The 25,346-nt window shown below is 46.5% G+C and overlaps 1 protein-coding gene across 1 annotated transcript in view; it reads left to right on the plus strand.

The window, feature by feature from the left end:
• The window catches only part of lrba (LPS responsive beige-like anchor protein), a 242,055-nt gene that overhangs the window by 181,480 nt on the left and 35,229 nt on the right, over window positions 1-25,346 (plus strand). Inside the window, exons 40-45 of the mRNA XM_056279765.1 lie at window positions 8,440-8,557; window positions 8,735-8,837; window positions 10,506-10,621; window positions 11,330-11,442; window positions 18,166-18,306; window positions 20,584-20,703. Of these exons, the coding sequence (XP_056135740.1) occupies window positions 8,440-8,557; window positions 8,735-8,837; window positions 10,506-10,621; window positions 11,330-11,442; window positions 18,166-18,306; window positions 20,584-20,703 (711 nt within the window). The remainder of the gene's footprint in view (window positions 1-8,439; window positions 8,558-8,734; window positions 8,838-10,505; window positions 10,622-11,329; window positions 11,443-18,165; window positions 18,307-20,583; window positions 20,704-25,346) is intronic.

Genomic DNA, 25,346 nt, shown 5'->3' on the forward strand with positions numbered 1-25,346 from the left:
CAAGAAGAAATATAATGCATAACCCATAACCCCCCCCACCACCACCACCTCTTTGTTCAGGGGAGAGTCATCTGCATATTCCACTTAATGGCCCAGGTGAAATTAGTTGGAAACCAGCTATCACAGATTTAATTTGTCTTTTGAAACAGAATGCTGAGTCCAAGTACAACCTTTCATACTGAATTCCTACAACCTATAGTTTATGGGTAGTCGGTTTTGCATGAGAAGGAAATTCGGCCAGACAGACAGAGCTCGAAGTCCTCGCATCTTCGGGACTTCACTCATTTCAGCAACCCTATAACCCCTCTGCTTCCGGCTCACAGAGTTTGTTTATTTTCACAGTTTACTCCCTGAAAGCGAAGACTCTTCCCATCTCGGTTACTGATAATTTATAACTCCAATTGAGTCACCTTCAGATTTTCACAGGCTTCCTTTATGCCGTTTCGAAGAGCCTTTCTTCCCCTTCTCCTTTCGCCTTTGGACCGCCGACCTCAAATTCCTCCAAGAGGGGTCTACCTTTCACCCCACACTCTCTTAAGCTGGCAACAATAGTTGGATTAGAAAAGAATTTACTTCTGCGAAGCTCCACAGCAACCCCTTAAAATGGTCTGTCCAGCACAAAAAGGCGAAACGACAGATTGAGGGAAAGCGGGGAGAATGCGATAGGAGTCGGTCAGCGATCTTAAACTGTCTGATGTTTGGCAAGGCAGCTTATAGGTAGATGAGCTGGCACAATACCATAGAGTCTTAAACAACTCAGGAGCTTCACTGTTGGCTCAGGGCTGTCTCCCTGATTTTGTCGATAATCCTGAAAAGCATACACCGTTTACCCCCCCCCCCTCCCCATGATGTGTAAGTGTTTACTGACCAGCCTTCTCAGAACCAGCAGTGTGTTTTTGCTCATCCAACTCCACCTCAACAGGTGCCTGACGGTGTGGTGACAGTTTTTGTGACCGTGTATTAACTGTCATGGTGTTTGCATTCTCTCATTGGGAAAATAGTGAGTCTAATGACAATTGCTGCTTCTGTAGACCAATTAAAAAGCAGTAAGAGGTGTGTCTGACTTGAATTTTTTCTGCAGTGCATCCACTGTGTGACACTACACTGCATTTTCTGTTATATCGTCATTTTGGGCCTGTGCATATTCTGCAGTCGTAAAATCTACAACCCTGAATAGTGCAGCAGTGCTAACGTTGCAGGTAGAGGGAGCAGGGAGAAAATCTTTTCAATTTGTGCATGTCTGCTGCATTTCACGCTTCTCTTCCCTTCACTTATGTAGCTTTATCCCTCCTTTATTCCTCACCACCCCTAAGCCAAAAACTTTGCCCTCTGCGGCCCCCAAGGTTAAAGTGCCTTAGCCTAAACCGCAAGGGGGTAAAACTGCTGGTCGTCAAGCTGTTTGAAAGAGGCTTCAGTTTATACCCTCTGGAAACCTTGATCCATATCTGTGTAATTACCTGAAAAAATAACGCACAGCTTTCTTGTTGAGAAGAATCGAAGAAACATGCTACGTGGAGCTGTTTACTGAATTATCCGAATTATGAAAAAGTTGTGTGTAATCCTGCTGGCTCCATCATTATTGTTTACTCCTTCTGTTTTGCCATCTTATTATCCAGCAAGCTCCAGCCGAGGGCTTTTGTTCGCACAGCTTTTGCACCACCGAGGATAAATGTTTAATGAGTTAATGCGCCAAAGGCTTCCCCTCTCGACCAATTAACCCCACGACCACTGCAGCATTTCCCTAAATCTACACAAGGCTCTTTTTTTTTTTTTTGTTCACGCTTCAAAAAAGGCTAAGCAGCGAAGTAAAGGGAAAGAAAAAAAAAAGGCTAACCTGTTAGCAAACAGTGCAGAGGGCCAGAAAGGGTTTAATCCCTATTAGGCTCAATTCAAACTAAGTGCCCTAAAAAGATCCTTTCAAAGGGGGACTTTCTTCATGGAAGGCGAAATTCAACTTACAATTTCGACTAAATGCCTCGAGACCGCATAGCCTCACGCCTGATGCAAGTGTGGCCTGTTTATTTTCCTTTAATTCTCACACACTTCACCGGCTTCTTAGCTTTGTTTATTTTTTGGGGCTTGTAGTTTGTTTTACTTCCCCCGAGGCAGATAGACTTGTATGTGTGACCAATGATAACATCTTGAATTGGCTACGTAACGGCAGAACAATTGTGCCAATCGATCATAGGTTCGGCCACATCTGCTGGATTACAGACATCGAAGCTGTTGCTGACAACGTGGTATAAACATTGTCCATATTCCTTCTTACGCACAAACCGCCATTTATCTCATGTGGCCAACTACCTGTACCACATAGATTTATATTATTCACACTTGTTGCAGTATCTTGAATTATTAAGGTCCCATGAAATGGAAAAATTTATTCTCATTCTCGTCTTTCAAGGTCGAGGATGTGCACATCCTTGATAGGGAGGAACGCAGGTTTGAACGGGGAGTCAATGACTCCATCTATGTTAAGAGGGAACGACAGTCCCTGAACTGGGGGGGGGGGGGGGGCTAAGAGTACATCTGTCGCCATCTTGGGCGGCACAGTGGCCCAGTGGTTAGCGCTGTTGCTTCACAGCAAGAAGGTCCTGGGTTCAAACCCCGGGGTTGTCCAACCTTGGGGGGGGGGGGGATCATCATCTCAGGTTGTCCTCTGTATAGAGTTTTGCATGTTCTCCCCGTGTCTGCGTGGGTTTTCTCCGGGTGCTCCGGTTTCCCCCACCATCAAAAAGACATGCATATTGGGGTTAATACTCCTGTCTGTACCCCTGACTGAGGCATGGCAAGACTAACTGGAGTTGGTCCCCAGGTGCTGCAGCTGCCCACTGCTCCTACACAACAGGATGGGTTAAATGCAGAGAGGACATTTCCCCACGTGGATTAATATAGTATATAAAAAATGCTGTGATTGCAGCTATTCCCCAATCCTCTGTGAATAGTACACATGGCCATTGTAACTCTAGTTAATGGTCACACCCATATTTGCATATGAAACCGACCGTTGGTTTCAGTCGTTATGTCACCCTTCACATACCCTAACAAAAAATGTCCAATGAGACGAGACGTGTTATAATCTGCCACCGAATTGAAACTAGCCAATGGCATGTTGATGTCCACATTCTTCTAAAAAGGCTGGCTGTTAGTCAATTCGAGCTCCCTCCCCCCGTAAAAGCCCACCCAGCCGTTCTGTTTCATCCAGATATACGTCAAACCGCCAAAAGTTTGCGGTGGTCCGACTGCTATTTCACGGGGCCTTAAACATTTGGGGAATCGGGGGCTTTGCCCCATAGCATACCTTTTATGGCCCTCAACAGGGCAGAAATTCGTTAAGAGTGTTAGATTAAGATCATGTGGTTGAACCGTCTAAATGTCACATGATTCAAATGTCTTTGAAGTCGAGGACTCCCCCCCCCCCCCCCTTTCGTTCCAAACGAGATGCCCGTTCTAATCCTCCACTCCCACCCCTTGAGTTTTTAGTCTTAATATCATGTCAACACATCTTTCCTTGTTTATTTCTAACACGTATGATAATCCCCCCCCACCCCCCTTTGGGTATCACTCAATCTCAGCAACAAAATCAGCCTTAATTGGCTCCAGAGGGCTAGGGGAAGCTGTGTGTCCGTGGTGAAGAGGGTCCCGATTGGTCCCGAGGAGCAGACAGCCGACAGACCCTTGTTAGCACGTCCGGGCGCTCTGCCTGCTCGTTAGTCCGATGAACTCATTTACTGATGGGGGTGACAAGGCCTGGGATGCTAGGTCGGAGTGGAAGATTCGGGTTGAGGTGGAAGGCATAGATAAGGAAATGGGTCAGTAGCAGAGAGCTGGGACAGTGCTGGTTGGGAGGGAACAGATTTTAAAGTTTGTGAGACGTATGGCTCGTACGTGGAGGCACCAGAGGTTAGTTATCAAACAGGATTTAAATGTCAGCTCATCTCTCCCTTTAGTTTGATTTGCAGTCCCAGTAAAAGCTGAGGAGTAAGCAGTATTGATGCCCAGAGCATCATTTTACCATAGATTATTTGACCCTGTGGTCAATTAAGTGAGCAAGAGTAGACAAAACATGGGTAGCTTGTTTGGCTTGCTATATGTAATAGTTTATTGTGTGTGTGTGTGTGTGTGTGTATGTATATATATATATATATGTCCAATATGTAGTTCCTGTAATGTGAAGGGATAGGATATATATATATATATATATATATATATATATATATATATGCGATGATATGCCTTGCAAAATTGTATGCAACAGGCAACTCATATGTTGGGGGTCTTTTTCAGTGGCTTTTAGATTTATAATTTATGATATAATTTCAGTGTGTCTTTATACCCGTGTTTATAATTTTTGTACACGGAAGAATTCCAGGTATACATTTGTGTGCGTGCGCACACATGGGGGTGGTGGTGGGTGGGTGGGTGGGGCTTATGTTGTTATTTTATAAATGCCTTTTGGGAAATGCAAAGCAAAAAGCAATTCCGCACGCTTATAAGTCCACAGGTTTTTTTTTCCTTCTTCTCCAGCTATGAATTCTATCAAGTTCTCCCAATACTGCGTCTCCCTCGTCTCTGTTTTGATGTTGATGGATCACCTCTCTTCCTCCTGCTCATTAATTTCATCACCTTATCTCCCACACCACTTCATTTGACCAAAAGGTAATAATAAATCCCTCATCCATTATCCTTTAACCGAGGCGGCCATGCGGAAATGCTTAATAACAGGCAACAAATTGAACTTCAATCACCTCATTTTCCTTCAAAGACACGCGGCACATTAGACCAAATGGCATCACATGCAATTTGCATTTACCACTTACTTTTTCTTGCGCTTTCTCTTCCAGACATCTCCAACACTATTAGAGCGTCATAATGTGGCTTTATTGCATGTTTTCTGAGCAACAGGGCTTTATTTTACTGGTAATGGGCAGTCTTCCCTTTCCACTTCAACTCAAGGGTCTTATCAGCCCAAACACACACGCACTTGGCCTGCCCAACAGGGAAGGCAGTTGAGAGACTCATTTATCTTGAACTGTGCTCCTTGATAGTTGCTCTGTCGCCCCCCTCCCTTTTCTCCCCCTTCATTTAGGGCAGTTTCAATTAAATTTAATTCATTTGTGCCACCACTTGACACTACCCATGTTTCTAAAGAGGCTGTGGTTGGTAAAGGGGGACAGGGTTGGGCTGTTTGGAACAGTGAGGGTGATGGAGAGGGTCCATTGGCGAAGACTGTGTGTGTGTGTGTGTGTGTGTGTGTGTGTGTGTGTGTGTGTGTGTGTGTGTGTGTGTGTGTGTGTGTGTGTGTGTGTGTGTGTGTGTGTGTATTCACGTACCATAGTCACAGTCACCCGGTTCCTCTTCATGTGTCCCTCTTCATTCTGCCGTCGTTTGGGTGTCTGACAGAGACAAATGACAGTGTTTCAGAAATGAGCAGTGGCTCGGCACACAAACAGGTTGAGAGACAGACAGAGAGATAGAGAGATAGTGAGACAGAGAGACAGAGAGCGAGACAGACAGAGAGAGCGAGCGAGAGAGAGAGAAAGAGAGAGAGAGAGAATCAAGACTAATTCCTTTGTCTTCCATTGGGCTTGACTCTCTTGTGTGAGGCTTTGAAATTCACCTGGTTATGTAGCAAACCTGAGATCAAATGGACAAACTGTCCTGTTGAAATGGCAACAATGAAGCCCTACTTTACATTTAAACATCATGTGCATGAGCTCCTGTTTTTTTTTGAAGAGCCTCTCATGATTTTATTGACCACACATACTGATCCTCTTGTCGTCTCTTTTTAATTTTTGCCATTTACTGACAAAAGTCTCTATTTCAGACTGTAAAAAAAAAATCAGATTTTCTAAATGATAAACTCATCACAAAGCTCCTATATGTTTCCTAATCATATACATGTATATATTTTTTTCATGCACTACTTCTTGGTCATTGCCATCTCCTAATATACCAGACATATCTGGTTGTAACCATGACGATCCATCACAGAGGAAGCTGGTATGGGTGTAGCCATAACTCTAGCTTGGACAATAACCTCCATGCCACTGTAATTTGTACAACGGTGGCCAGAATGGGCTGGAGCCTCTCAGCATGGATAGTTTGTCATGCTCCTTGTCATCCGCTCAGCTTTTTCATCTGCAAGGGAAAGAGGCATGGGCAATGGCGACAATGATCTCGGGGACATAGGCGGGGAGCTATTTACAGTACTCCGAGACGCATCGGGCCGGTGGAAATATGATGTCTGGCCGCCTCCTCTACTGTCATATCTATCCAGGGGATCGGAGAATGCCACTTCATCAATATGGCCCTGAACAAGTCCTCGGCTTCCTCTGTAATATTTAGGAGTGGACTCGTGAAGGTGAAACGATGAGCCGAGCCTCTACGTTACTCCCGCAGCATCCATCCACTGAGCATAAACCCGAACAGGGCAGTTTCATTTTTGGTCCTCAAAGAAATGGGTGTGCGTGAGCTGAATGTGTAAGTGAAATGCTGACATGTACTGGGATTTGGGCTGAATGGTTGACATGTGAACCTGATAGCCACCCTGTCTTCAGCGGGAGCAGAGAAATCAGACTGATCCCCTGTCACAGCCAGTTTGTCATCAGAAGTCGTACATTACATCAGACAAACAGGCCGTGATGGACAGTAAGAGAGCACAGCGTCTCGATCCCTCTGGTTTTTTTTTTTGTTTTTGTTTTTTGTTTTTTTTTTATGCCATGAAATTATTTTGTATAGTGTTGTCGTAGATCCCAAAAAAAATCACAACCTAAAAATGTTAAACCCTACATTTTATATTCGTTTTTTATCTCAGCGTGTTTCTTCATCGCTCAATATTGGATGATCGTTCGTGCTGGCTTTTAGAGTTAGTCAGCTGTTAGAGTTGAGAAATGACCACGGTCCTGTGAAGTTTGGCTTCCTGTCGTGAGCCTACTTTTCATGTATTTTGATTTTAAATTATGGTCTTTTTCCTCATTCAATCTCCTGGGTGTTTTTTGTTTTTTGTTTTTTTTTGGGGGGGGGGGGTTGTACTGTGTTAGCCTGTGGTTTTTTTGGGTTGTGTGTTGTTACAACAGTGGAATTTAACTTTTTTTAATACCTATTTTTTTTTCTAGAAAAATCTAGTTTCATACACATTGTGCATTGAAATACTTCTGTATCTGTAAGGACATCAGTTTTTTTTTTGTGTGACATGGTTGCTATGGATACAGGCCGGCGGTAGGCTAGTGTGGTTGTCCTGGGCCCCTGTTAAGAAAGGTTTGACGCTGAGACAAATGGCTGCCCCAGTAAGACTCTCCGGGCTGCTAATCCACATATAATTGAACTCCAGAGACTTTGAAGTGAGTCTGTGATGCAGGCAGGTCTTATTCCTCGGAGAGCGGGAGCGAGGGAGAGCCTGTCCTTCGCTAAAGGCCTCAGCTGGTCTCCACCGCTGTCACCTTCCCTTAATGAGCTCCTCTGCAGCCAATGCCGGCTCTAGCTTGGCTGCTCGCATTTGAATATTTTTGATTAATGCCGCAGTCTTTGAACTGCGCTGCAACAACCTTAATTGACCCCCCCCCCTGCCTTCTTACCATATCCCACAATGCTCTCCGTCAGCGAGAGCGTCGCAACAGAAAGGAGAAGGCGAAACAAAAAAAGCTTAGTCAACAAAGAAAGGCTAAGTGGGTTAGTACCAAAATCTAAATACTGGATTAGCGGGGGAGGGGGTATGAATCGCGGGGGCAGCGCCGAGCATTTTGGTCTGTCAGGCGCTATGAAAGCCATCAGAACAAGTTACTCTGACAGCCCGCACAATTTCCATAGGGACAGATTAGGCTCAGATCACGAAAGAACTTCTGGCTACGCGGCTAGCTAACGTAGTACTGTTTAACCCGTGTGTCAGTTACCTCAATGGGAACGCAGAAAATAGAGTAATTGAACTGCTTAGCATAAACGGGACTCTTAACCCCAACCCAACCCTTTGACTTGTTCCTGAATTTAAACCACTGCTATATGAATTTTTTTTAGTTTTGCTTTTCTTGCTTATGCTTTTCTGTGACGAGACCTAAATTATAATTCCAAGATATGCCAAGATACTGCATTATGTAATATTAATCAGCTTTTAGTGAACTAAACGTTTCCCATCACTCTCTCTGGCTGAATAGGGCTCATTCTCTCGTTAAAGGAATCTCTTTTTCATGGAGGCTGATCAATACAAGACATTAATCGTGCCGTTCAACGCGGCACGCCGTCAGAGCGTGATGAATGAACTAACATGTCCTTCCTCCCCTATTCTTCCACTCCCTTTCTTTCCTATCCTCCAATCTCTGTTGTCCCCCTCTGATTTCTTTCTCATATGTTTTTCCATTTCACCTTGTTATTTTTGCTTTTATTTTCCCGTCCCCCCCCCACCCACCCACCCACCCACCTCTGTCCTCCTGTCCCATCTTCCAGATTCTGGCCTACACCGAAGGTCTCCATGGAAAATGGCTGTTCACGGAGATACGCGCCGTCTTCTCCAGACGCTACTTGCTGCAGAACACAGCCCTGGAAATCTTCATGGCTAACAGGAGTAAGGCATCTTCTATTCAGTCATCAAACCTGGATCTTGTGACCTTACGTTTGCTGCAAAATACCGCCCAGGACCCTCCCGTCTAGATCTCTCCATGGGCAATGCTGTTGATTATGTTTTATCTGAGCGAGGACAGCATGTGGTACTACTACAATGTGACTCTCTTTTTGTGCACAGCGGCAGTCATGTTCAACCTTCCAGATGCAGCCGCGGTCAAGAAGGTAGTTCACTGCCTTCCTCGTGTTGGCGTCGGCACCAACTTTGGCCTTCCGCAGACCAGGTTAGACACGCACTTGCAAACAGACATATGTGCTTAATCACACAGGGTGCAGGAGATCGAATAAAGTAAAAAAGACGGAGTCCTTTAGAAAGAGATTTGAAATGCTTTCCCTCTATGTGATTTTTCTTTCTCACCTATTTCCTGTCCTCAAGTGGGCAAACATGATGTAAAGAGTGTGCAGCCGCCCCTCTATCCCTGCAGCCCCCCCCCCCACCCGAGCGCACCATAATTGGCTTCACACAAACACAGTCCACTTCATTTATTTATCTGCCTCCTCGTGACGCAAATAGTGGCTATGGCCAGTGAGCCTGCAGGGCAAAACCTCTCTCCCCCGCCTTCCTTTACATTGCCTCCCACTCTACGTCTGGGCCTTGCCACAGCCCAGCCGAGTCTGGCCACTAGCATAGTTGTTCCGTAGCCAAGACCCAATGGAAAAAGTGCAAAATGCCAAGTGCCACTTCTCATGGAGTGTTCTAGGGTTTTGTCGGGCGTATTCGCTGTGCTGTCTTTGACTGTGAGGTGTGTCACTCAATAATGTGAGTGTATGCAAAGTTGCAACAACATGTCACCTCGTTTTATTTTAAATGATCAGGAAGTCAAGTTTCTCTGATCAAGTTGTGGGTGGGGAAAGTACACTTTCTGTAATTGTGTGTGTGTGTGTGTGTGTGTGTGTGTGTGTATGCTGGTGCATATGTAATGTGGTTGAGAAAGTGTGCCTAGTTGTGTTGGCCCATTAATCAAGACGGTTTGCGGGCCCATGGCACCTTGTCGCGCTGACCCCAAGAGCAGCTGCACGAGGCAGCGTCGCACTCCTACCAACTCAGTTCACATAGCCGACCCAACACAAAACATCGCTCGACCATAAAACTGTGAAATTGTCATGGCAGCATTACTGCAACACAATTTTTTTTGCAGCAATTCAATTTTATGTTTCCCAATTTGAAATAGCTCCTCTTGTCAATTCAGAGCACCTGCCTTCTTCAGATTTTACGACAGTTTTCACACTCTCTCATATATCCACGTTTGCCATCCCAGACATGTGGCGAGTTCCATCAGTTTTGCCGTAAAGGTGAGACGGATATAAAAATACGTAGAGGGGTAGCCTACTTACATACGTCTTTGCTAGGTGATTATAAAGAAAATAAGCATTGCTGTCATGTAGTAAACCCGTACTTGGAAAGGGCGTATTTTGACTTTGGGGAAGCCTAATGACTATAATCTCACAGCCTGACAGTGATTAATTCCATCATTTTCCTTTGTTTTAATTGGATTGGGAGCCATTTGTTTTAGTCCCGCTGCATATATCATGCTGCGGGGGCCTGCAAGTGTGTGCACACATGCACGCTGACATATGTGTTCAACTTCAGCCCTGTTTATTGCATTTTTTCCCTTCTTAATTAGCAAGACCTTAGGTTCAGTGAGTATTTCAAATATGGACTTTTGTACAATGAAAGTCCCAAAGATTTTTTTTTAATCTAAAAAAAAAAAGTTCTTTTTTTTTGTTGTTAAGAGTGGACTTGTGCCCACTGACTTGCACCACAGTCCCTAAAGTGACTTAGGGTGTCTTTGATTACGTGGCATAACCTGTCCAGAGTTCAACAGAGCAGGATGCCACAGTTATTTTGATCTCAGTCAAGAGTTTGATGTTATCTCTGTTTCCCTCCCCAGGCGTATCTCACTCGCCACCCCGAAGCAGCTGTTCAAGGCCTCCAACATGACCCAGCGCTGGCAGCGCCGCGAGATCTCCAACTTTGAATACCTCATCTTTCTAAACACCATCTCCGGTAAAGACCCCGTCCGATGCGAGCGTTGTGGTGCTAACCGCGGTTGGTGGCACAAGCCTGGGATTAAATTGTGGTGATGCAAAAAAGGCAAACCTGTGCTTGCCCGTACCGTCACTCTTCAGTTTCTGTGACTCAATCAGTGTGAGCTTGTGTTGTCAAAACGTGATGTGGGGGGCGTCCGGGTGGTGTGGCGGTCTGTTCTGTTGCCTACCAACATGGGGATCCCCCCTTCGAATCCCCGTGTTACCTCCGGCTTGGTCGGGCGTCCCTACAGACACAATTGGCCGTGTCTGCAGGTGGGAAGCCGGATGTGGGTATGTGTCCTGGTCGCTGCACTAGCGCCTCTTCTGGTCGGGGGGGGGGTGCCTGTTTGGGGAGGGGGGGGCTGGGGGAAATAGCATGATCCTCCCACGTGCTACGTCCTCCTGGCGAAACTCCTCACTGTCAGGTGAAAAGAAGCGGCTGGCGACTCCACGTGTATCGGAGGAGGCATGTGGTAGTCTGCAGCCCTCCCCGGATCGGCAGAGGGGCTGGAGCAGCGACAGGGAAGGCTCGGAAGAGTGGTGTAATTGGCCAAGTACAATTGGGGTGAAAAAAGAGTTGAAAAACACTCCCCTGGGTAAAAAAATCCTACTACAAAAAAGAAAAAAAAGAAAAAAGAGTGATGTATAGATTCATCAAATCTTGCTTTCTCTCACCTCTCGATAGGCCGCAGCTATAATGACCTAAACCAGTACCCGGTCTTCCCTTGGGTTATCACCAACTATGACTCGGAGGAGCTGGACCTGACTCTGCCCAGCAACTTCAGAGACCTGTCTAAGGTGAGGCACTCTAGAAATAAGCCCATCTTCCTTTAGCAGTCTCTTTTTTTTTTTGGCCCATGTTAGTGGAAGGCTTGTGAAATTTTGTGTGTGTGTGTGTGGGGGGGGGGGTTTGTCTGTGTGTGCATGTGTGCGTGTGTGATTGTCAAGTACCCGTTAGTGGTCATGTAATTGCCATTGATCATAGTTTAGCGAACCACCTCTTTAATCACTCAAGGCTGATAGCTATCTTTCGACTGCGGTAAAGCCGCCTGCTCTTAATCGCTTAGCTCACTGTCTCGTTGCCATGGTGACAAACTTTAATTTTGCGGCAGCTTATTTACCAAAAGCAAAGCGTGCCTTACACAAAAGGTTACTGAGCTAGATCAAATGAAGGGGTAAGGGTGTAGCTGAAATAATATTTCACTTCGTTTTTAGGATGTTTTCACATGCAAGGGTGTACAATGAATGGATAAAGTTTGTTTGGAGGGGTTCTGGAAATTCTGGGGATATCTTCGGCACTACGCAAAAACCAGCGTCATTATAATTATGCTCATAGTTAGTTGTCGTTTTCCATGATTTAAGATACCTCCGGTTCGCCGTTTTTGTGGGAGGAGCGATATTGCAGATTTGTCAGTGAGAAGCGCCATTCGGTTGGTGTGTATGGGTTGTTAGCTTCACCGGGTAGCCGTAGCGACGTGATGAGACACCCATCCCTTTTTATTTACCCTCTTCTCTCTCTCTCTCTCTCTCTCTCGCTCTCTCGGTCGGACTCTTCGTCAACATTCTTTGGGTCTGACTTGCAGTCACGTCATGTTTGTCAGTGTCATTTTGCTGCTCATGAGTCATAACCTTTGTAATCCAATGAAGTTTAATCTTCCTCAAGTGCCCCCCAAAGTGAAGGAACACTCCCCAGGTGGCTCCAGGCATCAAACGATGGAACTTAAAACATTAGCGTGTGTCCTAAGATGCCCCCCCTCCCCACACACATAAATATACACACCACTTTTAAACGCTTAACCAGCTTAAAGCTTCCTCCTCCGCAAATACAGATGGGCAAGCAGTTACTCACGTGTTCATATATACGTCCAGCCGTACCGTACGTGCACTATCTGTCATGCTCGCTCTCACACAGAAACACACACATGAGATTTCCAAAGCCGGCTATTTCCAGCGCATTGTACTGCCCATAAATTGTGCGAAATGGTGTCCAGTAGTGGGAGGACGCAGGATTTAGTTTTAGAGTCAGCAGATTGAGTGGCTGTCTGCCAAAATGGCCGAATAAATCAGCCTAAAAAACAAAGGCATGTGTGCTAATGGACAAGGTTTATGTTCAAAGGAAATACATCATAGAGATTCGGTTAAAGACATCCATTCAGGTCCGCCGGTGGGGCCATCGCCGCTCATACGTACGGAGAGCAGGCTGGAATGCAGAGGCACTCGTCTGTGAAAGAGAATGGTCAACACGTTCTCGTCTCACGGTGTCGTATGTCGACACTTTTGCCAGAGGATGGATATTGGATGTGCAGTGCACCCTTTCACATCTGTGCAGAGATACGCTGAGTATCCCATACGCTCCAACTTTAAATCTCCGGGTAATATATTGTAACGATCACGGATAAATAGGCCCACTAGCCCTTGGCTAACTGGTCGGACCCTTTAGTCGACTGTATAACGATCACAGAGGCTATTTATCCGTGCATGTTACAGTATAAATATTAATGACATACAGGTTAGGTAGTGGTTATTTTTTTTAACATTTTTTTGGAGTTTTCCCCCTTTTCTCCCCAATTTTACTTGGTCAATTACCCTATTTTCCGAGCCGTCCCAGTCGCTGCTCCAACCCCCTTTGCCAATCCCGGCAGGGCTGCAGGCTACCACACGCCTCCTTCGATAGGTGGAGTTGGCGGCCGCTGCTTTTCACCTGACAGTGAGGAGTTTCGCCAGGGGGACATAGTGCATGGGAGGAACGCGCTATTCCCCCCCAGTTCCCCCTCCCGCCAGAACAGGCTCCCCCGACCGACCAGAGGAGGCGCTAGTGCGGCGACCAGGACACATACCCGCATCCGGCTTCCCACCCGCAGAGACACAGCTGTAGGGATGCCCGACCAAGGCGGAGGTAACACGGGGATTCGAACCGGCGATCCCTGTGTTCATAGGCGACGGAATAGACCGCTACGCTACCCAGGCACTCTGGTAGTGGTTAAATTTAAGGTTAATGTTGGGCAGCGGTTAACTCAGTGCGTCTCTACACAGACATGCAAGGGTACCTTGCACATCATATATCGACGCTTTGCCAAACTATGACACTGGTGTGAGAATGGGCTCGAATAATATGACAATAGTCACTGGCATACACTGTGAAACTAAGGTCCAAAAATAAACACACACACACACACACATACCAGCATTTTCCACACTTTCATATTTTCTCTATCACCTTGCTGTATGTTTTCAAACAGCCCCAACAGTCAACACCTTCTCCCTCAGGTCACCTCCACTTCTCCTTTCACTTTGTCTTCTTTGTCTCCATCCGTTCTTTTTTTATCCCTCCCCGTGTAGCATTTCCCCCACTGTGAGATGCAGCGTGATTTTTTTTTCCTGTTTATTTGGCTTTATGTTGCTTGGTAGGTTTAAATGTGACAGCCACAGAGGCCCCCCCCCCAACACACACACACACACAGCCTTCTTCCAACCCACTCCCCTCCCACCCCTCTCCTTTGCGCTGCTGTGGAGTTTGGACAGCTCGGGCTCTGTGCTCAGTCTAGCCTTGCGGCTCCAGGGACCACTGAATGAAGGAGAGAGAGAGAGACAGAGAGAGAGAGATGGGTGAGAGGAGGGGAGACGGAGAAAGACAATCAGAGAGAGTGAAAAGGAAGACAAAAGTGTAAAGGATGAGCAACCTTGTTGGCCTCCCCTTCTACGTTCTTCTCGAGCAGAGGAGGAGCAAGTGGCGAGGAAAAAAAGGGAAGAGTACTGGGGCGGGGGTGGTGGTGGTGGGATGGGGGGGGGGGCAAATCTTTATTACATCTGTTTTTATTCATGCCGTTGACACGGGTGTGATATCAGTGTATGACCACTGGACCGTGGCAGACTGCAGTGTCTGGAAAAGGGCAAACAGCACCATGCAGCCCCCCCCCCACCCGTCCACCCAGCTCTCCATCCTCCACCCCACCCCCATCATTTGTGCACTGCGTGTTTCTTTTGTTTGGGTACTAATATCCCCCCGACCCTCTTACTCAGCTGTGGTGTAGTCCTTCCATCTCTGCATTTCTTTGCACCGCCCCTGCTTCTTCCGTCCCCCTGATAGTACATCCTCCTGCTTGTTTTTTGTCTTCTTTTTTTTTACATTTTCCCCCAAATTCTCCATCTATCTCTTTATTCTGTAGCTTTCAACCGCCCCCCACCACCGCCCCCACCACATCCCCGATCTCTACGTCATGTCCGCGGTTGTCTCTGATAGAAGCGGGTCATGTGAGAAACCTCCAGTGACATTGAGAAGCCAAATTGCCATGAACGTGTGTGTGTGTGTGTGTGTGTGTGTGTGTGTGTGTGTGTGTGTGTGTGTGTGTGTGTGTGTGTGTCACACACTGTCATCATCCCCAACACAACAGAGGCCACACAGAATTTATGTTCCCTCTCCGCCAGAGCTGTTCTGACCCCGGGGGCTTTCTTATCATAAACTCTAACCTCAACCTGACATCAAATGCCGACCCCCAAGATAACATTGTAGTCACGATAAGCGTGGACCACAGCAAGACTGCGAGGGTTGGAACTCTGCAGTGGGTTTCCCCCCCATGACCCCCCTCCATACGTGCCTATTTTACACACCGTTACACCTTTTGTACTCAGAAGTTCACATTGTACCTTCACATATAACTGGCAATTTTTTTGGGGGGGGGGTGTTTATATCTGTTGATTGAGTCAAACAGTTCCACATTTCGGGCAAGAGGATGCAGATTTCTGTTCGTATGGGGATCCTGAATAAGGCAACTTTGATTGACACCGCAACACATTCTGAAAGCTGTTGTAACCTTGACGGAGTAGGCAGTGTGCGTTCGCGTCGCTACAGAAATAGTATAGTTTTATTGAGTGGTTCCACTACAGCCTCCTTCCCACCACCAGATCAGCTAATGGGGTATTGATTTCACCATGCACGTTCCACGTGTTTACCCGCTCGGCCCTCCACACCATTTAAATAGTGTATTATACGTAAACACTTTGGTCTAAAGACTGTTTCATAACTCAAGAGTCCAAGTGATGCTCGTAGACTTACTAAATCATAACACCCCGTTACTAGCGCCCCATTTTTTGTTCTTAGAGTGAAGTGGTGGCGGATAATGTCGCCATAATAATCCTCACAGAGGCCTTTATTGTTCTTAATGGCAGGGATTTTCTCCGGGAACACGTGTTTTCCAAATATTTTGCTTCCAACTTAAAGCTGGTTTGAGCTTGAACCGAGCTTGCCCGTGAGTGAGATGGGAAGGCGATGGCAGCTTTGCACAACCGAGACCTTTTATCATCATTTTTCTTTTTCTTTTTTTCTGGAATAACTCATGCACCAACCTAAATCTTTCCGCGGCTCATCAAAGCGACTAAACAAAAAAGGCGAAGTCATATGGCTCCCCTCGTCTTCCTCTTTACTGACCTGTACATGTGTTCTGCTGCAGGCGTTTTGTAGTCGGAGCGTTCTCCCGAGCAATCTCCTGACAGTTTAGACTTCTTGATTACTAATAGTTATACTTGGATGTGAGTCGGCACATACCCCCGCTGCTCAGTACATCTTTTAAGCATCAAGTTTATTACCTGCACTTTCCCTTTAGTCGCTACGAGCATTGCTCGTTAATTGCGCATCACATTAGCGTTGCGATGGCTGTATTAAGTCGACCCGTTCTGCAGCCCTGATGAATAACTGATTAAACGTAATCCAAGATTAAAGTCCCAGTGTTTACCTCGGCGGAGCCCCGGCACAAACTCATTCCAAGGCTTCCTCTCCGGTCTAATTAAAACTGCAGGAATTGGCTCATTTATCCGGGTGCTCATCAGAGCGCTATTCGCCGCCACAACATATTAAGCCAATTCGTGGCGGGGTGGTGGCGGGCGTTCCATCAGCGCGCTCGCTGGTAGGCTGGCCTGATGTACGGCTCTGTCACCGCGGCACTGTTGCAGCTACTGCTAGCTGAGAGCACTAGCCCCGCAGTAATTTACAACAGTAAACAATGTAGGACTCGCCCATACCAGCAGCAACACCCCCCCCCCACCCTCACACACGTGCATGAGCACACGAGCAACAATCCCCCCCCCCCCTCTGTCATTGTGGCACTATGTCTTTTTCTTCTTTTTTTTTGTATTCTATATGCCTCCTCTCCCTTTTCTTTTTTTAATGAGCCGACTGTTATTAGGGCTATAAATCAGACCAATGGGTGTTATGTATAATTCAGTGTGTGTACTCACCCACCCCCAGTGGCCTTAAGGAAACCCACAGTGTGTCACTGTCAACTCAGAGCTGCACACTGTGGCGGCATGAGGCACTACACGTTTTGCCGTGTAACCGTGCATGCCCTCTATGAGCAAAACAGCCATGCAAATTCTGTACTGTCTGCTGCCGCTTACAAAAAAAGGAATCTTACACTCAATACAAGCAATGAAGTACTTTTTTTTTTCAAATTGTTCCTCTGCCCAAGCTCTCCATGGATCAATCTGACCATGCAAAAAAAAAAAAAAAACCCAGCTGTGCACACTCCCACGCACAGACCGTACCCCATTATACATAAACAACACAGAAGCTGCAGCACAGATCGATATGGAAGCCCTGGCCCAGCCTGAGACTTTGTGACAGGTACCCTGTGATATGAAAGAAACCAGATTGATCCACACGGTTCGAGGCCCTCATCCTCAAAAGGCCATCATTCCATTACCATTGATCGGTGTAGTGCCCGCGCACGTGTGTGTGTGTGTGTGTGTGTGTGTGTGTGTGTGTGTGTGTGTGCATGTATATATGCACTGGTTTGTGTGCATCCCCATGCACATTTTTCTGCGAGTGCGTACAAGGAAGATGGAAAGGAGCAAGCTTTGGCAGAGCGAGACACTGCCAGTGGAAGACTAATAAAAATTGAACCAGCCCAAAAGTGGCTTATATAAATGGGTATTCAATTAATAGCCGAGTGCCACAAGGTTATTGGTTTTTGGAGAGCAAATGGAAAATTAATGTGACTTCGCCATTCTTTTTAGACTGCAACAGGGCCACCGAACTGTGTATTAGCCGCCGATTAGTAAAAATAGAAATAAAAATAAAAAAAGAACCCCCAGCCTTGCTATTGATGTTCCAACTTGGCTTTCTTTCATCGCAGCACATTAGTTTTCTCTGACAGACTACAGCTGCAGGGGCTCTGTTTCACGGTCTCTGAAAAGCACTCTGTGGGAATGGATTGATCTCTGTCTGAAGGGAAACATCATCTAATATTCATTTGAAATTGCGGAGGGGTTACCAGCATCATTTGCCCTCTACTGCCGCACTGCAAAGTGTGCTCACTGATTGAATTTGCAGTGAAATGCTGCCTCTCTCCTATCCCTATCTAATGCCTGTGCACTATTTTTATTTTTTTGATCTCTCTCTTGGTTAAAGGGATGCTTGCCAGGAGTGATGCCTGCATTTCTTCAGAACGTGTGAAATATGCACTCTATATTTTGAACGTTGCATTATATTGCACTCAAGAATGTAATTGACAATCTGTGACTTTACAGCCTATTGGTGCCCTGAACCCCAAGAGGGCGGCATTCTTCTCAGACCGCTACGACTCCTGGGAGGATGATCAGGTTCCCAAGTTCCACTATGGCACCCACTACTCCACCTCCAGCTTCACCCAGATGTGGCTGCTCCGTATTGTAAGTCATCGTGGAAACTACCACTGCAGCGTTAACCGTCGCCGCAGCGGTACTGCATGGTTACGGTGATAGGGAGGGCATCTGTTTTTCAACTACTGATTCCTTTGCCAAAGTTCACAAAAAGTTAGATGAAAATATCTCATTTGAAAGGGGTGCAATAAATATGCATCATGAATTTTAACCCTTGTGTTGGCCACACATTCTGTATACTGCCCTTGTCTTGAGGGTCATTTATGACCCGCCTTCATTAAACCTCTAAATTAAAGCTAATTTTAAACCCCAAATCTATTTTGCATGAAGAAACAACCTGTCATCCATCACAAACTTTGTGACTATCTGGGTTTTCCCTTTTCACAGTGCAGAAAGACTGCATTTAACCAGTGGACACCACTCGTTTTTATTACAACACACCTGTCATACTTGTTTTCCTTACTAAAGTAGAGGTTTATTATTATTATTATTGTTGTTGTTGTTGTTATTGCTTAAGGTAGTGCATAGGTGTAAAAATTAACTTTTTAGTAAGAGATAGCACTTGTATAGCCTAAGAAAGTAGCAGAAATGTGCAGAAAGTTTTCATCCTAGGGTCAAACATGGCCCTAAGACAATCTTAGTACCCTAGTGGTGTACAGCTTTCATGGAAATATGAACAAAAACAATGTTTCGTTTTTTGTTTTGTTTTTTTCCTAATGTTGGGGGTCACTCTAGGAAAAGTCGTCATATTTCAGGTTGAAAAAAGATCATTTAGAGTCTTTTCTCTGCTGTTAAACACTGTTATGGGTCATTTTTTGACCGTAGACAATGAAAGGGATATTAAAATTTGAATCATAATTATTTTTTTATTGTAATTACAATATTGAGAAAATGGATAAAAATGCATGGTATAGGTGTTATAACCTCCACCTGTGCTGTCGTAAGCCTGGACACACCAAGTTGGTAGCGAAGCACAAAGCCATGGAATTGTCACGCAAACACCAGATTTTTTTACATTTTTTAATTTTGGTTTCAAAACTTGCATACCTATAAGTCATTTACGTGAATTATTTTGTCCATATAATAAATCTGAGGAAGGTAGTGCACTGCATAGGTAATGATTGGACTCCCTGGCTCTAAATGTAAGTAAAAAAAAAAAAGTTGAAAAGAAATTTGATAATTTTTTTTGGGGAATGGTAAAAATATATTTTCTTTAGGAAGAATGCATGCCATGTTAATTGAACAGTTTAGATATTTCGGGCTCTAAATGGGACACTATCATTCCTTCTATACTGCACCCAGGAGAGAGGAAGGTCGCTAACCTCCTCCAACACACAATTTTCTCCCGTTATTGTCCCAGTACCTCGCTGTCTCAGGGACTCCCTGCAGAGCTGCTTTATCGATCACTTCACATCATTAGCAGGCTTAGTCCAAAGCCACTTCACCAAAAGGCCCTCATTTATTTAAGGGCAGCAGTTGTGGAGGATTTTCTTGGCCATGTTTGTTACATTTTTGAGGTTTTAAAGTGGGTTAATCTCATAATCTCATTCTCTTGAGTATCAATAACACTTTAAAATGAATTCTAGTTAATTTCAAACACTCACATGTGAGCCTTCAGGCATTGTTGCTTGGCTTGAAGTGGTTAGCTACAGTAATAGCTTTTCTTTTTTTTTATCCCCCCCTCTTTTCTCCCAATTGTATTTGGCCAATTACCCCACTCTTCCGAGCCATCCCGGTCGCTGCTCCACCCCCTCTGCCGATCCGGGGAGGGCTGCAGACTACCACATGCCTCCCTCCGATACATGCGGAGTCGCCAGCTGCTTCGTTTCACCTGACAGTGAGGAGTTTCACCAGGGGGATGTAGCACGTGGGAGGATCACGCTGGTCCCCCCAGCCCCCCCCCCGAACAGGCGCCCCGACCGACCACAGGAGGCGCTAGTGCAGCAACCAGGGCACATACTTTCCCACCTGCAGACACAGCCAATTGTGTCAGTAGGGACGCCCGACTGAGCCAGAGGCAACACGGGGGATTCAAACCTCCTTTTGGAAGGCGACGGAATAGACTGCTACGCTACCTGGACGCCCTCCAGTATTAGCTCGACCATAGCTGTGGATAACTGGGTCTGTGTCATATGATCGCTGTTGTTTTAGCAGGAAGTATGGGCTGCACTGTTTCATGTTCCCTGTTTAAGAAGTCAAATGTTCGACATCATCATCGTGAACACACGTTGCTGTGAAATAAGAGGTAGGATGTTTCAGCGATCTCTGCGGTTGAATTAGAGTGCACTTTTTTTTTCTTACCCACAGGAGCCTTTCACCACATTCTTCCTGAACTTCCAAGGAGGGAAGTTTGACCATGCTGACCGCACCTTCTCCTCCGTGTCTCGGGCATGGAGGAACTGCCAGAGAGACACATCAGATGTCAAGGTAGACACACACATATACAAGCTATACAAGTGCTTTCCTTTTATTTTTCTACTGATTAGTGGAGAGGGTGGCAGCCAATGAGACACAGGATTGCCGAAAAACAACAAATCCCTGTCCGACATCCGTACTTCGAGGACAAAAAAAGAATAATATCCACTCACTCCAAATCTCTGTCCCTCTGCAATGGAAGCTCCCTGGCCTTATGCTCAATCTCGATATGTTCAAGCCGCCTGTCTCCGATTCGGCTTGCGTATAACCTACACTTGAACCTCTGCCCAAAGGGCCCCCCCCCCCAAACTTTGCTGAGCTTTCGGCTCCGGGCTCGCAACAGCACCGGGTCATTCTCATACCGAGGTGCCTAAGAAACCCCAGTACAGCCCTTAACAAGTGACCCGCCCTCTTAAAAACATTTACGACTACAGTCAGCCAGTCTGTATAAAAGTTGGGCTGGGTCCTGGTCCCCCGGCACTGGGTCACTGGACATAGGAACGACGGGGGCGTTCGGGGTTTTGACGCGTGATTGCATTCACCCCCACCAAACACACACACATACACATCTCCCACCCTCTCCATTAAAACATATGGATCGTGTTACCGCATTGCTCGCCGCTGCTTGATTGCAAAAGCCCAACAAGACCCCTCGTTTGCTCTGTCGGTCTAGACCTGTCAGTGTGGATCAAACTGTGAGACCTCAGCTCCAGGTCAAAACAAAAAGGGAAACCTGGATCACATCACTGTTTTGCATACTTTGAATAAAATTCCAGCGACTTTTATCCGCTCAGATGCACACATTCATCACGTGAGTGAAAAGAGAAGTACGTGAGGCGGTATGTCAGTTTGGCGTGCTAATAACGTCGTTTAGCTTGAGCGCCGGCGTCGGCAATGGTGATTGTCTGTCCTTGTGAGGGGAGGAAAAGCCACAGTGTTTCCATAACCCTTTGCAAAAGGAGGGATAAATAGGTTAAAACACCCAGATTCAGTGGGTCTCTAGCCTGGTTGACGCTAGCATGAACCCCGGGCCACAATCCCTTGACCTCCAGCTTCAGCCCAAAGGCATCACAAGGGGAGGAGGGAGAGAAAAGAGGGGTTAGTGACTGCAACAGTGGAAGTTTAGTGGGGGGAGCCTCAGGGCTAAAACCCCTTCCAGTGACCCATGACAGGACAGGATTGGGGATCAGAGAGGCTGGCCTCTGACCAGGCCAGAGCAAAAGGGGCCATGCACATAATGGGGCACACAGGCCAGGCTGGAGCACCAGCATTTGGTGTGTGTGTGTGTGTGTGTGTGTGTGTGTGTGTGTGTGTGTGTGTGTGTGTGTGTGTGTGTGTGTGTGTGTGTGTGTGTGTGTGCGCACGTCCTGCCACCTCAGACTTGCCAAATTTACAGCAGGCCTCAGCCAGTGAACCCGGGTGAGCTCGGGGCTTCGTTAAGAGGCTGACCTTTGGTTTCAGGTCAGATTTTGTGAAGCGGAGCGATTTTAGAAGTGAGGAAGTGACTTGTTATTCCAAGTCCAACGTGTTTGCTTGCTCATTTGATTTGGCTACACCCCCTCCCTTGAGGTGGGGGATACTTGGTGCCGACAATTTGATAGAAGAAACATATTTGAAATGTTGAATTCAACCCTTATGTTGCTGGGCTCTTTTAAACAAGCTAATACATATACCCACATGAAAAAGGTTGATGCTAGAGCCAACGGGGCGTACGCACGGAAGTAGCCATGATTGGCTGTTGCGTCGGCCAATAGACAGCGCGGAGCCTCGAAGCGCACTGACTTGAAACAAACGATGAGCACTGAAACATTTAGCTAGCTAGCTTACAACTGACCTTAACATTGCCAGATCGTACTGTAATGATAGCTAACGTTAACACTTGCTAACAATGGAAATTCAAAGAGTTTAAACCCTAACCAACAACCAATCACGTCTACATCTGTGCCTACACCCCGTTGAATCTAGCATCAACCCATGAAAAAGGCCACGCTAGCCTGTGATCATGGGTAAAGATAAGCTTTAGCATGGCAGTGTTTCCATGCTACTAGCATTTTTTTTTCCTCTTTTGGTCCCCAATTGTACTTGGCCAATTACCCCACTCTTCCGAGCTGTCCCGGTCGCTGCTTCACCCCCCTCTGCCGAGCCGGGGAGGGCTGCAGACTACCACATGCCTCCTCCGATACATGTGGAGTCGCCAGTCGCTTCTTTTCCCCTGACAGTGAGGAGTTTTGTTAGGGGGACGTAGCACATGGGAGGATCACGCTATTCCCCCCCAAGTTCCCCCTCCCCCTGAACAGGCGGCGAATATTTTTTTCCTAGGATGAATCCGGAAAGTTCCCGCCCTCAAGCGCTAGGATTGGCCAGATCTGCATGTAAGTCAAGACCAATGCGAGTGCGCAACAACCCTAACCCCACCCTAACCATGTTTGCTAGCTAATTGTTAGCCATTAGCCATGTTTGCAACCAAGCTAACTGTGCCAACTTAACTGTGTGTGTGCCGTAAGCAAATATTTTTTTTCCTAGGATGAATCCGGAAAGTTGACTGACAGGCAGATCTGGCCAATCCTAGCGCCCGAGGGCAGGAACTTTCCAGATTCATCCTAGGAAAAAAAATATTGGCGAACAGGCGCCCAGACGAAGCGTTGGTGCATCGACCAGGACGCACACCCACATCCGGCGTCCCACCCCCCAGACACGGCCAATTGTGTTCGTAGGGACACCCGACCAAGCCGGAGGCAACACGGGGATTTGAACCGGCGATCCCCACGTTGGTAGGCAAGGGAATAGACCGCCATGCTACCTGGCCGCCCGCTACTTTGTCACAGACAGATTAGGGAGTGTCAGCTTGGTTTCTGACCATCGTCTGGTCACTTCAGTTGTCAGATTGTCATCCTGTCTCTCTGTCCTCTTCTAGAGGACCAGTCAGCACTTGCAGTCACGCCGACTTCATTCAAACACAACAGGGCTGTGTACAAACTACAGCCGTAGTCGGTATCAGACGGGCATTTTCATTTTATTCACTCAGAGCCGGTGCTGTTAATGATCCCCAGGCTGATCCACACCTTGGCAGGCCAAGTAAGTTTCTGTTGCTGTGGCCGTTGCCAACCCCGTAATTAGCGGTTGTCGCATTCTGAGCAATCATAACAATCTAGAAATTACCATACAGTTAATACCGTCTGAATCATTGTGCTGTCATGGTCTAATCTCGAATATATTTACACAAGACCTACGGCTGTAGCATTCAGCAATCAGGACTCCCTGTTTATATACAAGTCTTACCGAGTCCCTGGCCCGGTCCTGCGTAGGAATGAGGTCATACTTCACGTCTGACACGTGTTTAGCCAAATGGCAAACATAGTATATCACAAGGTGTGATGTACACGATTAAGAACACAATTTACTTTTGTGCGCTGCCTTCTCATTGTAATGGACATGAATCAGCCAAGAAGTGAGCGTGTTCGCCGTGTGTGCTTTACATCCAGGAGCCCCGCCAGCCGCGCACCGCGCCCACACACAAACAGACACAATAACGCACTCCTGGCCCGGGAGGATGGCGCAGACTCACCGACGCAGCGCCTGATGTTTACGCTGGTGTGCATTGTGAGAGAGTTATGCTTTGTTAAATAAAATTAAGACTGGGTTACCTCCCGTGTCATAACAACAGTTACGCACATTGTTCACAGTTTGGAAGTTGCAATTTGGACATGTATCAACACAAAATCGTAGCTAGCAAAATGTTTGACCGATTGCGACTTTCTTTGTCGAGCGGAATGAAGACTTTTTTCCTTTTTCGTTGCTGCTGCTCTGATTCAAACAAAGGAGAAGGAGTGTGTCAGACGAGTGGCGCTGGAGTGGCGTGCCGTCTCCGAGGGTCCGGACATCTCTCACAGTGCTGGTGATGCACAGTAGCAGGCATCAGACAGGAGGCTGGAGATGTAATTTCCAATAGTAATGACACTACTCAAGAAATCTCGTCATCCGCCCACTGTGACACACACGTGCGCACAAACACACACACACACAAACTCACACACACACAAACACTCATGCTACTATCTATAAATACATTTAGAAATGCCCTAACTGAATTGGCTGAACTTGCTCTAACCCTCTCTCTCTGTCTCTCTCTCTCCTTTTGCTCTCTCTGTCTCTCTTGCTCTCTCTCTCTCTCGCTCTCTCTCACTGTCTCGCTCTCTCTCCCTGTCTCGCTCTCTCTCTATTGCTCGCTCACTCTCTCTGTCGCTGTCTTGCTCGCTCTCTCTCTGTCTCTCTCTCTCCCTTTCTCCCTCTCTCTCTCTTGCTCGCTCTCTCCCTCTCGCTCTCTCCCTCTCGCTCTCTAATTGGTTCTGTTTTTCTACGTGGTGTCTTTGCTCTGTAGGGTTTCTTCAGCTATCGGGTTTTAATCTTCTATTCCTAAAGGTCTTCACCAGTCACTGCTTTCCAAAGCAGTCTCTCTGAGTCCAGTTACTCAGGCTGCTTCAGTGTTATCTAAGAGCCGTTCTTGTAAAGAGCATGTCATTTTACCCAAAGCTAAAGCTGCAGTGTTTATTGTGGTGAATTCTAACTTCCACTGATCAACATTACAACACAAGAAGAATAGATGGAAATCTGTTTTCAATTCAGTTTATTTTTATTATATTTCTATTTTCATGGCA

This window comes from Lampris incognitus, chromosome 5, assembly GCF_029633865.1.
Source record: "Lampris incognitus isolate fLamInc1 chromosome 5, fLamInc1.hap2, whole genome shotgun sequence".
Lineage (NCBI taxonomy): Eukaryota > Metazoa > Chordata > Actinopteri > Lampriformes > Lampridae > Lampris > Lampris incognitus.